Here is a 16,945-nt window from a genome sequence, read left to right as displayed (position 1 = left end):
ACCTCATATCAAACCTATCATCTCTTCTTCTCAACATCCTTCTCAGTCAGGTACTATATCAAGTCAATTGGAATAGCAAAAAACAAGGAATTCATGGCCGGAGAAATAGGAATAATTTTTTAAATGAAAAGGGTGATGTGGGGATTTAAGGGTGGAGATTGAGTGGTGTCATATAATTGAATGAGATGTATTTGTACTTTTAAAACTATTTAACGTACATATGATATCACTCCTCTTTAGTTGAAGTTCATGCTACGTTAGACTCATGAATAGCTCTTGATTTAGAATCAATGATAATCTCATACTCAATACTATTTCTGTAAAAAAAAAAAAAAAAAAAAATTATCTCATTGTGTCTAACTTTACATGTTTTTATTGAAAAATTATGATCTTCCCATCCTCTCATATAAGTTTTTTGACTTGTTTTAACTCAAGTAAAAGTTGAAGTTAGAAGAGGATTGACAAGTAAAAAAGTGGAGGATGGGGCCATCGCGACGCCGAGTCAACTTCGGAAGAGTGGCCTATCCTAAGTCCTAAGTTATGGGCCATTGTGGGAGCCCTTGTTCTTAACAGCATTGACTTGGTTTGAGACTTCTGCTGGGGTTTGAGAGGACCACCAGGTTCCAACGTTATGGGCCTCTATAGAGACCATGTTCTAAATTTATAGAATTGGCTTGGTTTGAATTGTGTTCCATTATTGAACGCTTCAAGATTGTATGTTGTTGACATCTCTTTCTCTTTGTACAAAATATCGATCCTGACATGCCACCGAATTTCTTTTGTTTTGGAAATCCCAAGTAAATGTTGATGTTGTTAGTTACCCGTCGGCCTTAGTAATTGGAAGATTCAAACTAAAGTAAGGTTGGCAATTTTTGGGGACACGGCCAGGAACCTTCATCTCCAACCTCGTCTTTATTAAGATGGTTCTCTTTGGTTCTTGTTGAAGATCTCACATCGATTAGACACATTCAAACCAATGAATTTATAAGAGTGGACAATCTTTCCACTTAATAAGACATTTTGGGTAAGGAGTTAGACTTAACTCTAATAAGTGATATCAGAACCAGCCCCATTTTGAGCTGAGTGATTGACCAGCAGTGGGCTGCCAAACTACCTCTATTCATAGACAAGTAGACTATATGGGTTTGACCGTGAGAGAGAGTGTTAGAGATCCCATATCGACTAAGCACACTTAAGCCAATGGGTTTATAAGAGTGGGCAATCCCCCTATTCAATAAGACATTTTGAGTGAAGAGTTAGACCCAATTCCAACAAGTTCTAACCCCAAGCCCAAATATTTTTGAGCGGCTATAATGCATTAATGCAATACCTAAAATCTCTAGATTTCTTTCTTCTTTTATATTACTTTTTTTTTAATGAAATATTAATTATAATTAAATTATATAAATTCTATTTATTATATATTCTTATTGGGGATGGGTTAGGTTTCGCAGGGTTTTACCTTTAATTTTAGGGTATTATAATACTTACAATCCAATCTCAACAACAAGAAAAGAAGTAAGTGGTAATAATATCCGTACTTGTAGCAAGAAAAGAAGTCAATTTTAGTTTTCAAAATTATTTTAAACGCATCAAAGTAGAGATTGAAGTATTGAACAATAATATTAGGAATAAGGCTTTCCTAGGCATAAATAAGGTGTCAAATGTGTTTATAAAAAAGAGGAAATTAAATTATAAATATTAATTTAATTAAGAGATAAATTTGTAATTATTAAAAAGTAAGGCTCTGTTCCTTTTATCTTCTTAGCATTTTCGGCTAGTTTGTTTTGTTATTTCTATCCATATTCCCAATTTTATTTCCAAAATACTTGTTTGTTTTATTATTTGAGAAATACTATTCTATTTTTTAATTACATTTAAACCCCTTCAGTTTATTAATTTAATTAAACACCCCCTAGAAAAAAAAGTTTAAAATTAAAAAAAACACCCCCACCCACCCATAATTGCCAGATTCCGACAACCACCGGAATCTGTCACAACAGCGTAGAAATAATTGGAAATGGCCAGTAATTCACTAATCTGACATTTTCCGATCAGATCCACATTGGATCTGGTCGAAAAAGGTCAGATCTAGCTGTCAACGACAGCCAAAGAAATGTTCATCGTTGACCGACAACGACGGCCATATCTTTGGCCGTATCTGGCCGTAGATCTGACCGGAAAAGACCATATCAACACACGACCAGCCAGATCCGACTGGTCTACGTCGTAACGCCATTTTCTAGCGGTGATGGCCAGAATCTAGCACTGTGGGTGGGTGAGGGTGTTTTTGTCATTTTACAAAAATTTTATATATTGGGATGTTTAGTTAAATTAGCAAACTTAAGGGGTTTTTTGTGAAATTTTAAATTTTACCTCGTAATACTCACCCTCTTCAACTATCTAATATTATTCTCAAAATCCTATCCAAAATAATAAAACAAACGGACCCCTCGTTTTTTGTTTTTCTGCATTGAAATATGTGAAGAAGCTCTTTGGATACCCTTTTTACTTTTTAGTGAATTGAGATTGAAAACGGACAGAAAAAAATGTGAGAAGACAGTAGTTTTGTTGTGTATTGATAATTTCTTTTTTTTTTGTTTTAATCAATAGAAGCATTCTATAAAAAATCTACTTGACCAGCATAAGAGATCTCTGATCGATTTGGTATATCAACAAACCCAGGTTCAGGTATGGTCGAATCCAGACCTGGGCCCAGAATTCTAGGTCCAAAGTATACCCAACCCGAGCTCGGTTTATATTACTTAATATATATTGCATATATTATTTATAATATTAAGGATTATTTAATAAAATTTTAAAAAATAAGTCAAATTTAAACCAGAACCTAAAGGCCAAAGCTTAGGTTTGAAAATATCTACTATTGATAAAATTGGGAAATTTTGAGTAAGCCCCCACCTGTTTGAGCAATTATAAAAGCATCTGTTCGTTATGGAAATAAGACCCTAGCCCCCATTCTGTTCGGTTATGTTAATGAACATCCATTGGGAAAAGGCAATTTTACCCTTGAACAAAATTACATACAACCCAACCTCCATAACTTAGAAAACTTACCGTTTGGCCCTTGTTCAACCCAAACATTGAAAAACCAATTTTTTTTTTTTTTTTTTTTGGTAATTGGGTGTCTAAGCCAGTTTGCATGCACCTCATCTAATCCTCAGGGCCACTGTTCTGAAAACTGGATCAGACCGCCCAGTCGGACCGGTTCGACCGGCAACCGGTGCCAAATCCGGTTCGGTATATATAAAAAATCGTCATTTTGATTTAAACCGGATTGGACCGTCGGAATAGTGCCGAATCGCTGTCCAATCGCAGCTAAACCCCATCGGATTCCGGCATCTTTCGACGGAGAAAACACCCTCATTCGACGGATGACATCTCCACGACCAAAACCATCCATTTTCAGCCGCCGTTGTCTAGCCTACGTCGATCGCCGTCCACCTAAAGTTCACGCGTGACGCGACGTCGGATTTCTTTCGTTGATTCCAGCGAGTTCCGATGACGATGGAACTCCCTAGCACCACCATCAGAGTCGCCGACACCTACATCAAAAGCCCCAAGATTCCAGCTTCGATTGGCCGTCGATCGTCGCTGCCGCCACCACTCACCAGAATCTTAGAACGACAGGGGTGTTTTAGATAGATTTCAAACCTTAAGCGAGTATTAATGGGTATTTTTGATGAATTTCAAACCTTCAGGGACTAATTTTTTTTTATAAATTATGGTCCAACCGACCGATCCAACCGGTCAAACCGAAAATCGGACCCTTGAACGGGTCATTGTCTGGTCCGATTTTCAGAACATTGCTCAGGGCCATTGAATGCTCTACAAGCCCAAAGGGTCAAGTAAACCATAATGTTATTTTGATAGATGATCCCAAGAATTTAAGAAATAGAGCAAACCTCTTTGACCGTCAAGTCAATCCCTTGAGGTTGAAAAACCATGATTTTCGCCCTCGACGACGTCATCCACGGCCACTTGGCAGCTACTAGAGGGCGTAAGGGACTTGTGGAAACATCTGGAGACCACCAAGAGCCTAGTGGTGGCCGTGAAAAGCTTGGAGCCTCACTCGATTACGAGATGGCCTAGCGGTTGATGTCGATAAAGGGCATTATCTGGCCTCTCGGAATTGCCAAAGCCCAATTTGGTCTTTTAGGTATCTTGCAAGGCCAAATTTGGCCTTTGTCGGTACTCTTGAAGGCCATATTCAGTCTCTATGTAGCTAATAGAGGCCTAATATGGGGAAGCCCATTGGAGCATTTCCCAACGAGAAAAGGAGGAAGAAGAGGGGGCTAGAGAGAGAAATGGAAGAAGAGGAGGAAAGAGAATAAGAAGAAAAAAGAAAGAAGGGGGAGGGGAGGGGAGAGAAGAAAAACAAAGCTAGGGTTTTCCTTGGGATGATGAAAAGTCAAAACAACCCTTTCATTTGAGTGAAAATTAAATTTTACCTGCTTGTTGGTTAAGTTTAACAGAAAATTCTAACGGAATGGGGGCTAAACCAACGGGTGTTATGATAATAATTTTATTTGTTAACATGGAAAACAATTTTTTTTAATAGTTTTATAAAATTTTAATTTCTTTCCGAAAAATTTTGCTGAACTCATTTTGTAAAGAGGACTAATAGGTTTTTTTTTTTTTTTTAGAAGTTAAATTTAGGTTTATCTAGATAGATCAATTATTAAAATAAAAAAAATGTAAATAGAGCCATTTTTAAACCTTAAAACGTCACGGTATTATGACCTCGTCGAAGTGGCTCGTCTTCTTTTTAGTTTTATAAGAGTTGAGAAAATCAGCAGCTTGGCAGTGAAGTTTGCGGTAGAAAAATAGTGTACAGTGGAACTTTCCCACCAACCAAACATTGATTGCAACACATGGCTCCTCCGAAGAAATCAAAATCAAAGAAAACCAAGAAGAATTCTAAGAAATTGAAGAAGAACAAAAGTTCCAGTGGGGTTCCAACTGAACCCAAATCTACCGACTCCGATTGGTGGGACAGTTTCTGGGCCAAGAACTCTTCAACCCCAGGTTTTGATTTCTTCATTCACCCAAATATCTTCATACTTATCAACATTCGCTTAATGGGTATTTCTAATGTTACTGGGTATATCAACATATCAAGTAGTTTACTCATTTTAAAATTAGCTAAATTATTTGTTTTTGAAATCTGTTGTGCTTAGGTTACTCATTTAGAGAACGAATTTAAAATTTCTTTAATTTTCCGATTAAATTTGATCTCTTGGAAACCATTTGCTTGTGGCTTTGCTGGGAATATATTTGTTGGCTGTGTAACAAGTGTGAAAAAAGTCATGAATGGGGATGCATTGACTGTATATTGCAAAAGAATGGTTAATTTAGTTCATTCAATTTTAATAATTTTCGGAAGAATTAAATTTGTTTAAAAAGTAAAACAAAAAATGAGTAGAGAGTAAATTTGAATATGTAGTGTTCATTAAAAATGCATCATATTTGCTTTTTTCCAACGTGCAGTGTGATACTCACACGGGGAGTGAAATGGCTGGTTTATTTACATTGATGTAACTTCAACTAACAGGTGTAACAATACCTTCCAATGAGGAAGAAGCATTCAAGTATTTTTTCCGGGTTTCGAAGAAGACTTTTGATTATATATGTTCCCTTGTGAGGGAAGATCTTGTGTCAAGGCCACCATCTGGACTAATCAACATTGAGGGAAGACTTCTTAGTGTTGAGAAACAAGTTGCAATTGCTCTAAGAAGGTTAGCATCTGGTGAGTCCCAAGTCTCGGTTGGAGCTTCATTTGGGGTTGGTCAGTCTACAGTTTCACAGGTGACTTGGAGATTTATTGAAGCATTAGAAGAACGTGCCAAGTACCATCTCAAGTGGCCTGATTCTAATAGAATGGAGGAAATCAAGTCCAATTTTGAAACATCATTTGGTTTGCCAAACTGTTGTGGAGCTATTGATGCAACACACATTATTATGACACTTCCGGCTGTGCAAACCTCGGATGACTGGTGTGACCAAGAGAATAATTATAGCATGCTTGTGCAGGGTATTGTTGACCATGAGATGAGATTTATTGATATTGTGACTGGCTGGCCTGGAGGCATGAGTGTGTCTAGACTATTGAAGTGTTCAGGATTTTTCAAACTCTGTGAGGCTGACCAGCGTTTGAATGGAAATGTAAGAGCTTTATCTGCAGGAGTGGAGTTAAGAGAATTTATAGTTGGTGGTGCTGCATACCCTCTTCTTCCATGGCTGATAACTCCTTATGAAAATAATGGTCTTTCAGCTTCCATGTCTACTTTCAATTCTGTGCATGAAGCTACAAGGATGCTTGCTGTGAAGGCATTCTTGCAGTTGAAGGGTGGTTGGAGAATTCTTAATAAGGTCATGTGGAGACCTGATAAGCGGAAACTACCAAGTATCATCTTGGTATGTTGTTTACTCCACAATATTATAATTGATAATGGAGATCAGTTGCATCCTGATGTTACTTTGTCAGGTCATCATGACTCAGGTTATGGAGAGCAATGTTGTAAGCAGGTTGATTCACTGGGGAGAACCATGAGGGAAAACCTGGATAAACACTTGCAGCATAACAAAAACAAAGCTCCAGCGAAGTAGTTCTCCCATTTTATATCCCAGAGCTTGTACCGGTGCTTGTGTCATTCTGGTTCTTACCAATTTGAATATCCTTAATCATGTCTCTACATTGCTGAGAAGTAAGAAAATTTGTATCTATAGTTCTCTGTGTTGAGATAGCCTTTGGTTTTAAACAAATATTGGGAGGATCTTTGCTCTGCTGTCAATTTATCCTCTCTCTTTGCGATAAGTGTATCTCCATTGATTTTTGATATCAACTATTTTTGGTATCAACTTTGCACTTACTATTGAAATAAACAAGTTCTGTTAATTGCATTTTGTGGATTATATTAGGATTTAAGTATCATGTCAATTTTACCAACATATATGAAGATGGTTCCATCTATTGCCATGGCTAAATGCTGAATATGTCTTGCATTATAGCTCTTTTGGATTATTAGATTCTTAAATATTATCTATATCATTGTAAATGCTGATGCTCCATAACCTGCCATGGCTCAAACCCTCGAATAGGTTTATTCAGTTAGCGAATTTGAGAGACTAAAAGCAGCAAAATCATAGCATCTTTGGATGGCCAAAGACATATGTGGTTGAGGTAAAATCTTAAACTAAAACCCATGAAGATTTGAATGATACTATAAATCACCAAAGCAGGTTCTATTAAAGCTCTCTATTCCTAATTAAGAATCCCAGTTCTGGTATGAGACGTTCATTTGCCAACTATAATAACCAGAGCAAATAACACTGCACAGACGAAAGTAAATGGTATTTGACAATAAGGATATAACCATAACCTTCAAGAATATTGTTTCCTGGTGAGATCCAAATTATTGATGTAAAACACAGGAAAAGGAGGGGATTAAAAAAGAAGCTCAATAAACACAGCTTTTTTTAATTATATGAAGCCTGACATTTACAGCAGGATCTCTAAACTAAGAAGACCAGATCTTCCCTAAGTAAACAAAATAAAAACTCGAGTTCTAAAAGATGTAAAAACATGGAGTTCTAAGCACCACTAGAAATTAAAATTTATGGACAACACAACTAATATCTCGATACTTCAAACTAAGATTATGTGCCGATGAAAAGTAATTGACTCAATCCCCCTTTGTGGGAGGTTGCACACAAGCACAGAAATGCGCCTTTTTCTTCTTCTGGCTTGTTCTTGTCCCGCCACCGTAAATATAGTCCCGGAGAAGAACTCTTGTTTTCCTATCTGTGAATCTGGTTCTTCCTCTGCTCTCTTTCTCATCATCAAGTTTCAACAACATAAACTGGATTTTCTGCACCTCCAACTGCAACCGCCCAAGTTTTTCCGATCCTCTTCGTGCCTGCTCTGAAATTCTGCGCCTCCTGACACTCCCACTCTCATCAGATTCAATTGCAGATTTACCATCAAAGGACTTGGAAGCATCTTCAGCATTGGTGATCAATTTGCGATTGGCATCAAACAGCTTCAGGATGGCTTCCTCAGCTTCATCCAGCTGCTCCTTAACAGTATCATACTCAATTCCTTTTCCCTTTATGCCCTTCTCTGAAATCTCTACCTTCCCCTTCAAATCTTTCACAGTGATTTGAAGGTTTGTCAACTTCTGTGCATCAGAATCAAGTCTTTCAAGAATTTTCTTCTTGCCGCCTTCCTTTTGAGACTCTGAAAATCTCTTAGAGATCTGTAATTTGTCCACCCCCAACTCCTTCTCAACCAGTGAGTCAATAGTGGGATTTTTACTCTTTTGTTGCTTCATTGCTTTGATCTGATGGTGGTCAGCTGATGCTGTGGCAACCTTTTCAGTCTTTCCAACTTTCAGATTGATGCTCCTACTGTGGTCAGTGGTTTCCCATAACTCAAGCATCTGATCATCAGACTCGATAGGTTCCCTTCTGCTTCTCCCATAGGACGAACACTCAGATACTTGATCAAGCATAATGTCTTTTGTCATCATTTCACTCCCCTCTTCAGAGATTTCAGGTGTTGGTTTCTGTTGTTTGAGATTGTTACTAAGTCCATCCCCTTGCTCCTCCTGTTGTTGTTTCCGATGCTTGCTTGTTCGACCACTTCCTTGATAAGAACTGCGTCCACATTTTAACTCCTCAATCTGTCTCATTGCAGCTTCTAGTTTGGAATCGGCATTTAAGTTTTCCAGCGTAGCAAGTCTTTCCTTCTCTATAACAGCCTTTTCAATAGCTTTAATTCTCATTTGCAAATCCTGCAGTTCTGCAATACCATCTGGCACTGTAGCAATTTGATCCTCGCTAGTTTGTTGACAGCTTTTAGCTTTTACGTGATTCACCAAATCATCATCCTAAAACAAGTAGAATATAAACAGTGAATTTACAGGTAAATCCAAAAGTAGACAATATAACTAACTTGATAGGATCCGACTGAGAACCAGTTTATGCTTTAGACAGAATCTGATTAAAATATTATAAAATACTTTCATAAATATAACAACAAGGCCTTTGTTTTTTTTTTTAATAAAAGAAAGAATGAAAACAACCAATAACATAAAAAGAATTGGTAACCAGAGATCAAGCTTTAAGAACTCGAAGAGGTTAAAACAAAAACAAAGTTGAAGCAGCATATTTATGTAGTCAATTCTGTGAAACCTGAATAGTATATATTATGCAATTTTAAGAGTTCATATCATTCTGCATCAGAACTTCATTTCAACAGTAAAATAGAAACTATTTAAATAAATCAAAATTACCTTTGCTTCTTCATTGTCAGCTTTATGTCCAAGAGTACGATTCTCAAGAGATCTTATATATTCCCCCAAAGAAATGACTACTGGGATAGATGCAGCGAACTGAGCTTTTAGTCCTCCATTTTCACCTTCTAAAGTGCTAACTCTTTCTTTCAATATGTCAATCTCAATATCTTTTGAATTTCTTACATCTACAAGATTCTCACATGCTTTGGTGAGGTCATGAGTCTTTCCTTCAAGCACTGCTTCAAAGACTGAGGAGATTTGCAGTTCACTAAAGAACGTAGCAGCTTGAGTCTCCCACAGCTGACCCTCATTTCTTGCCTTTTCAAGTTCATGATTCAAACTTTCCTCCCTATGTTTGGTTTCTTCAAGCTCCTCACGCAATTTCTGAAGTTGAGTCTCCAAGTTCAGATTTGCTTCCTGAATACAGCTTGTCTCCTTAATCTGATGATCATAGTCTTCAGATATTTTCAGAATCTGCTTCTCTTTCTCTTCTCGTATCCTCTTAGCTTCATCATACTTGTACTTCAGATCCTCCATTATATTATGCAACTCTGTTCTCTCATCCCGTATTGCGTTCAGCATCTGTTCCGCTTCCATAAGCTCATCTTCCTTTTGAGACAGCAGATCCTTTGCATTCGCAATTTCAAGATTTAACTTATCAGAAACACACCTAACAGATATCATTTCATTCTCTGACTTCTCCAGTGATTCTTTGAGATGTGAATTTTCCATCTGTACATCTTCTAATTTGCCCTCCAGCTGCCTTGCCTTCTCCTGAAGTTCATTATTGATACAACAAAGTTGCTCCAAATTTTCATTCAGCTCCATTCTCTCTACAGATTTTTCAGAGATAATATCCTTGAAAACCAGAGAAAGAGCACTTTGAGATACTGTTTCAGCAAAGATCGCACAGTTCTCTTCTTCTAGTACACGCTTCTCTTCCCCCAAATCCGAGACTTTCTTCATCAAAGCTTCTTTCTCATCAAGCACCTTGCAGTTCTGCTCTTGTAAGCTCTGGTGTGCCCCTTGCAAGTCCAACAGTAGCCTGCACAGGTCCTCCATTTCAGTCTTCAAGACTTTCTCTTTGTTGTCTCTGTCCACTACTTTCAATTTCATTTCTTCATTTGTCTCCATAAGTTTTTGGGCCTCCCTCTGCAAAAGCAAAATCTGCTCACATTGGATCCTAAACTCCTCATCAAGGGTGTTCCTCTCATTTGCAAGATTTTGTGCCTCCAGTTTCAGTTGCCCAATAAGTGCAACAAGAACTGCTTTCTCAATGACCAATAGTTGATTCTCATCCAAGGCCTTAGAAAGAGATAGTTGCATCTGTTCAAGTTTGGCATGTATATGGTTCAGAAGAGTCTGGTCTTGCTCAAACTTAGCTCCACACCCATGGTCTGCATCAATCTCAAGATTAGCTAATACCTGATAAAGCCCCAATCTCATTGCTTTAATTTGATTGACCAAAGATTTAATCTCCTCCTGCTGTTCAAGATTTTCATGCTCCAGAGTATAGATGAGTTTCTCTGACAACTTGGATGCTTCTAAGAGCTTTTGACACTCAAACAGGAGGGTGAAATTCTTTTCTTCCAGATCTTGTACACATTTCTGCAAGACGAAAGTCTCAATCTGAGCATCCACAGCAGCGTTGTCTAGTTCCTCTTCAAATGCTTTCTTCCTGCGTTGATCTTCTTCTTGTAGAAAATTGATCTGCAATTCCATACCGGCCACTTGGCTTTCATATAAACAGACAACATTAGCACGTTCTTGCTCTTCAGCATCTAAGGAAGCCTGTAGCTCTTCTACTTTTCGAAGTGTAGACTCTCTCTCTTTCTCTAGACCCAAGTATCTCTCATCTAATTCTCTATATCGTTTCTCCAAATCTTCCAGCCCTCTCTGAGAAATATCCAACTGAGAAACTAAGCTTTCTCTTTCATTGAGCAAGCCACACTTCTCATTATCAAGCAACAGGCATAAATCTTCTAAGCTCTTTGATTTTACCCTCAATCCTTCGAGTTCAGCATTAGCATCGAAAAGCGAATTCTCCAGAAAGGTGTTCCTCTCTGAAAGTTTCTCTAAATTCTCAGTTGCAATCTGTAACTGAGAAATAAGCAAGTCCTTCTCAGCAACAAGAGTAGATTTTTCTCCCAACAGACTTTGACAGACTTCCTCTAAAGCCTTCACCTTCTCTCTGACACCTTCTAACTCAGCATTCAAATCTGAAAGGGAGTTCTCTAGAAGAGTATTTTTCTCGAGAAGTTTCTCCATAATTTCCAGCTTCTGCAAAAGAGCAACCTTTTCGCTTCTGTCACTCTCACAGACCTCTTTTAGCTTTAAGTTCTCATCCTGTAATTCCTTCACAGACAACCCAAAGTTCTCTGGATTTAAGGAGACTGATTCCACCTGCTCCATCATTGCCAGGTGCTTCTTGTTAAGTTCATTCAGTTCCTCTTTCAGACAGTAAATTTCTTGCTGGAGAGCATTTCTTTGGTCAACTCGAAGTTCAACTTCTGCTTCAAGTTTCCCTATTGTTTCCCTTAAACTGAGGATCTCATCTTGCAAATTTTTAATTGACACAGCTGAAGATAAGTTGAGTTCATTCAGGCCCTTGTTCTCCTCCTTGACCTTCTCTACTTCTTCTCGTAGACATTGATTATGAGATTCCATGTCCTTCAAAATTTGAGCCCTATTCTGGAGCTCTGCAGCCAGAGATCTCAGTTCTTCCTGAGATTGGGAGTGCAAATGTTGCAGAGTCTGGAAAGCAGTTTCAGCTTCCATGAATCTCAATCGCTCTTCCTGGATGCAAGCCCATAGTCTCCCCAGCTCCTTTTGCTTCTCTGTCAGTTCTTGACTTTGACTACCCACCTTTTGTACCACAGACTCCAATTCAGAGTGCAGAGTCTGATTTGATCTCTCTAATAGAAGACACTTTTCTTCAGCACCCTTTAGCTTTGCAACCTCATCATCTAACTCAGAGCCAAGCCTTTGGGCCTCCTCTTCTGCATTAGCAAGCTTACGCTCCAGGTCAGAAATTGTCTCTAGGCACTGCTGATATTGAAGAGCCAAAGCTTCCTTCTCTTCAGTTAGTCTTGCAAGTGCTTGTTTCAGGCTTTCAATTTCACTTGCAGCTTGATCAGCTACATCATTGATCCTTCTGGCATCTTCCACAGCACATTGTAGCTTATTCTCCAGATCAGATATCGTCTTTAAAAATTCTTCATGTTTAACAATTGCAGCCTCCTTTTCAGCTTCCACTCTAGCAAGGTCTTGCTTTAGGGATTGAGATTCAGTTTCAGCTTTGCTTAGACGCTCATTAAGTTCTCCAGCATCAGTTTCAGCACGAGAAATATTTTTCTCCAGATTAGATATTTTATCCAAGCACTGCTGGTATTGAAGAAAATTAGTTTCCTTTTCAGCCTGTAATCTGGAAAGGGCTTCCTTCAAAGATTGAACTTCAGCTTCAGCTTTGCTGGCTACTTCACTCAGTCCTTTGGAATCCTCTCGAGCACGAGAGACTTCTAACTCTAAATTAGATAATCTCTCCAGACTTTGTTGATACTGAAGTAAGCCAGCTTCCTTTTCAGCTTCTAATTTAGCAAGGGCATTCTTTAGGGCTAAGATTTCTGATTCAGCTTTCCCCATTCTGTCAGATTCAGATGGGACCCGAGCCTTCAGATCATGACTTCCATTGTTTTGAGCTCGTTCTTTCTCCTCTGAATCATAAAAATTAAGGCCTTTTCTAGCCCGTCCTTCTCCAGAACCAAACAAATCATTAAACTGTTTCAAACCCTTTCTGGTTGTTACAGAATCAAATTGATCGGTAAATGCTCCATTTCTTTTTAAGGCATGGAGATGAGATGAAGAGAGTCCCAGAGAATCATTTTGCAACTCATCAGGGTCAACCAATGCACGTGCTGGACCCATCTCAGGTGTACGGGGATCCCCATCATCACCCATAGCAAATGGGATTTGGTTGGGAAATGCTTCTGCCATTGTTCGATGAGCCTGGCGGAGTGCCCCCGTTGCATGATCATATCTTTCAGCCAATGCACGGTATGCCCTGTAAAACTCTTCAACCAATTTCATAAGCTCAGGCCGTTTCTTATAGTACATTTCTGCCCTCCTTGCGAAGGAATCTGCATCTTCTTCAATAACCTTGATCATTTGTTTGACTTTGGCATCCATATCTGTTTCAGCAGCAGAATAATTTTTATATCAAATCACAAGCAGGGATTGATAGACAAAAAGAATTACATCAAGAGCCAGCTTCCTGAGAGTCAACAAGCATATTTACTCTCAAACAAGTTGGATAAGATAACAAACTCATAGCATTGAAGTCTAGTGACAACATAATCCATCATCTATATTTTCAACTTGTTTCAAGAGTATTCAAAACTTTATATCTTTAGACTTCTTTTCTCTCAAAGTACAATTATCTCATGCTATAACCTTTATAAAAAATTATGAAACTTAAAATTATCTCATACTAAAAACTTCATAAGGCATTATGAAAAGAAAACTTAAATACCCATAAATTCAAGCTACAAGACTTAAGCTGACATCTATCTCAAGATAAATGCAAATTAAACCCATAAGAAACAAGTAATACCTGTAAGATTCTCCTGAAGCCATTTGGAATTTTTCGGGCTTATGTGGCTATCCCACCACCAAGAATACATTCGTCTAGAATCCGCCTGCGCCGCACTCTTTGCCATGATCCCAACCAATTCTAACTCCCTTGATTAGAAAACTTCAATGCACTTACTTCCTTGCGCCACTCAGAATCTCCCCATCTAAACACTTAAGCAATCTCCATTAAAAAAAGCACAAAACAGAGCTCAAAGCTACTTCAAAAAGTAATACTACCGAACCTACTTCAAAAAAAACCAAAATCAAGATAATGATAAATAACTAACTTATTAGCTTTTTTAATAATCACCAGAAATTGATTAAATCTCTCCACAACCATCAGAGCTTCAAACAATAACTAGGTCTATAGATTTGGTATGATCTAACGCCAAAGATAGATGCTAAGAACTAAGAAGACCTCAAATGTCCTCAATTATTAATAATTAGAAGAACATATGCGGTGCAATGATATAGTGTGCACATGCCCATAAGCAGAGGCTTAACTGGAGTTACCTTCAGGTGTTCTCTTTGCTCTGCATATTTATCAAGGATTGCTGTTCCAGTTGCAAAAGATTCTTGCAACATCCGATGAATTCTTCAGCTTCCTCATCAAAAATCTCAACACATGAGAAGAGTCTCCATTCTAGAAAATAAAATAAATTCATTCGTCTGCCGCTGATTTCTAAAAAGTACTTATCGAGACTTTCTTTCAATTATTCGGCCTCTTCTGCTACTAATTCCACTTTTCTGAATATGACATAATTAAGTTGTAGCATCAAAGAAAGTGAAAGAAAAAGAACACAATTAAATTGAAAAAAAAAAAACACTCATATTCTCTTCTAGATCCCGCTTCAACATGCATTTCCTCAATTGACATCATTGATCCACCAATGCACAGAGAAAACACACGATTGCAAATGACTCGTACCAAAAACACATTCCGCCCTAACATCGAAACTAAGCCATGCATTGAGCTCAGAGAAACTCTACGGTGTAGTTATATTTCAATTGAATTTCATTACACAGATATTTCAAATAATCAACAAACTACCAATCGATTCCATACTAAAACATAATCAAGAATTCATATAAATTGACTCGTTGTGATTCTTTTCTTTTAAAGACAGATAAATAAACAAATAATCAACGTCATCATTAAATACCATTGTTGACGTAACTAAACAAGTGAAAAACTTTATTATTGCTGAGAATCTGAGAGTTAGAGATCAGAGATGAGATGAGACTATGAGAGTGAGAGATCAGAGATGTGGAGTTTGAGAGATCAGATCAGAGATGAGATTGAGAGTATGAGACTGAGAGAGTGAGAGGCGTGAGCGTGACTGCTGTGCTGCGTGAAAAAAATTAGGGATTCAAAAAATTAAAAACGATTTCTGCAAATACGGGTGCCCGCGGGTGCCCGCGGGTTCACCCGTATAAACCATTTTTTTTAGGGCCGGGTACGGGTACGGGTCTAAAAAAATGGGTTTAATACATTGGACCCGTACCCTATATTATTTACCCGGGTACGGTCCAACCCGCGGGTCCAGACCTGTTTTGCCAGGTCTAGTTAAGATTAATGAGATGAACAAAAATAACCTTTTAATAGTTAAAGGGTAAAAAGGAGTAAATTTTTGGGTTGTTAATGTAAACTAGTTTAGTTTACATGGGCCCTTGAATAATATTGATTATTCAAAGGGTAGCATATTAAATTCGTGGGGTCCTTTTATAAAATAAGATTTTATTGGGCTTGGAAGTGAAAAATAAATAATTACAATATTGCCCAAGTATATATAAGTGCAAAAGGTTGCATTTTTGTTCATTCTTGACTAGTTCACAAAAAACACAAACCAAAACTCTCTCTCAAACCCACGGCCACTCTCTAATCTCTCAAGGTGGTGTTAAAGTGTGGAGGTTTCATCCTTTTAAAACTAATCTTCATCAATCCAAAGCAAAGGAGTAGGTATAATTTCTTCTCAAGCTTTGTTTTTTAAAACCGTTTTCTTGAATCCATTTTTTATGCTTTCTTCTCCATTTCCACCACTCTTCATGCATGCATGCTGTTCTTTCAATAGGCAAATTCAATATCTTCCTAGGTGCATGATCGCTTAAGCGATCCGTGATATCGCTTAAGAGATTCTTCTCTTTTTTGCTTGGTCGATTAAGCGATCGTGGATCTCTTAAGAGATCATGTGATGAGTAGAATCAATATGTTTTAAGGTGCATGATCGCTTAAGCGATCCGTGATACAATAACACATATTAATTCCATACTTTTTCCTCAATTTGACAACCTAATTCTAAACTAAAATCACCAACAAATATCTAGGTCATATAACAAGAATACTAAATATAAAGAATGATTTATTCAAGGTAACAATAAAATTTAAAACATCATTAATTGAAAACAATAACTCATCAACGGTTGGCCTTGGCAACTCCCTGAATTTCATCCTTCTTCGAACCTAATTTTCTAGATCTGCATGTGATTACTTCTGGCAACTACTTCTCTTGTGGCCAGGTTGCTTGCAAATTGAGCACTTATTCATCTTTCGGGGAACCTCAAAGGCTGATGGAATACGCTTAACTCTTTTTCTCCCCTTTGTTGTCTTCTTGAATAGCGGATGGATGATAATGTCAACCAACTCTGGCGGCATTACCCACTGGTCTTCTGGAGACACTGGATATATCGTTTCTGAATAAGCTAGCATGTAGTGATTTGCCATATAGAGAGGGGAGCAAAGTTCCATGTAAATTCTTGAACCAAAATCCACCTTCCGTTGGTGTTTCAATGTTGCTAGTGCATGAGGACAAGGTAAACGTTGAATGTCAAGCACTTTATAGTTGCAAGTTTTTCTAACAAGGTTATCTAGGGCATTCAGACTATAGCCGCGTATAGTGAACTCTTGAGCATTAAGAGGATAGGCAAACAGTGAATTTGACAATTCTATACGTTCTCGCAATACTTTTTCAGCTGACGGAACAAGGTTTGTATTAAAATTA

The 16,945-nt window shown here is 37.9% G+C and overlaps 2 protein-coding genes across 3 annotated transcripts; one reads left to right on the top strand and one right to left on the bottom strand.

Annotated features, from left to right (window-relative positions):
• Nucleotides 1-4,782: 4,782 nt before the first annotated feature.
• Nucleotides 4,783-6,916, top strand: LOC116116597 (protein ANTAGONIST OF LIKE HETEROCHROMATIN PROTEIN 1). Of its 2 annotated transcripts, XM_031402662.1 has the most exons (3): nt 4,783-5,046; nt 5,573-6,435; nt 6,506-6,916. In XM_031402662.1, exons 1-3 carry the CDS (start codon nt 4,893-4,895, stop codon nt 6,569-6,571), a joined length of 1,083 nt encoding a protein of 360 aa, XP_031258522.1. In that variant the 5' UTR covers nt 4,783-4,892; the 3' UTR covers nt 6,572-6,916. The 2 variants fall into 2 exon arrangements, with proteins under 2 accessions (XP_031258522.1, XP_031258520.1); XM_031402660.1 differs by having other exon boundaries at nt 5,573-6,916.
• Nucleotides 6,917-7,462: 546 nt separating this feature from the next.
• LOC116116707 (protein NETWORKED 1D) lies at nt 7,463-14,556 on the bottom strand. Its single transcript, XM_031402766.1, has 4 exons — nt 14,460-14,556; nt 13,927-14,110; nt 9,315-13,504; nt 7,463-8,909 (listed from the first exon to the last, which is right to left on the bottom strand). The coding sequence occupies exons 2-4, from the start codon at nt 14,030-14,032 to the stop codon at nt 7,704-7,706; spliced, it is 5,502 nt and encodes a 1,833-aa protein (XP_031258626.1). The 5' UTR covers nt 14,033-14,110; nt 14,460-14,556; the 3' UTR covers nt 7,463-7,703.
• Between the last annotated feature and the right edge of the window lie 2,389 nt (nt 14,557-16,945).

Source organism: Pistacia vera, unplaced genomic scaffold (genome assembly GCF_008641045.1).
Source record: "Pistacia vera cultivar Batoury unplaced genomic scaffold, PisVer_v2 Contig78, whole genome shotgun sequence".
NCBI lineage: Eukaryota > Viridiplantae > Streptophyta > Magnoliopsida > Sapindales > Anacardiaceae > Pistacia > Pistacia vera.
Note: the sequence above shows the minus strand (reverse complement) of the source record. Positions and strands in the feature narration are given on the sequence as shown.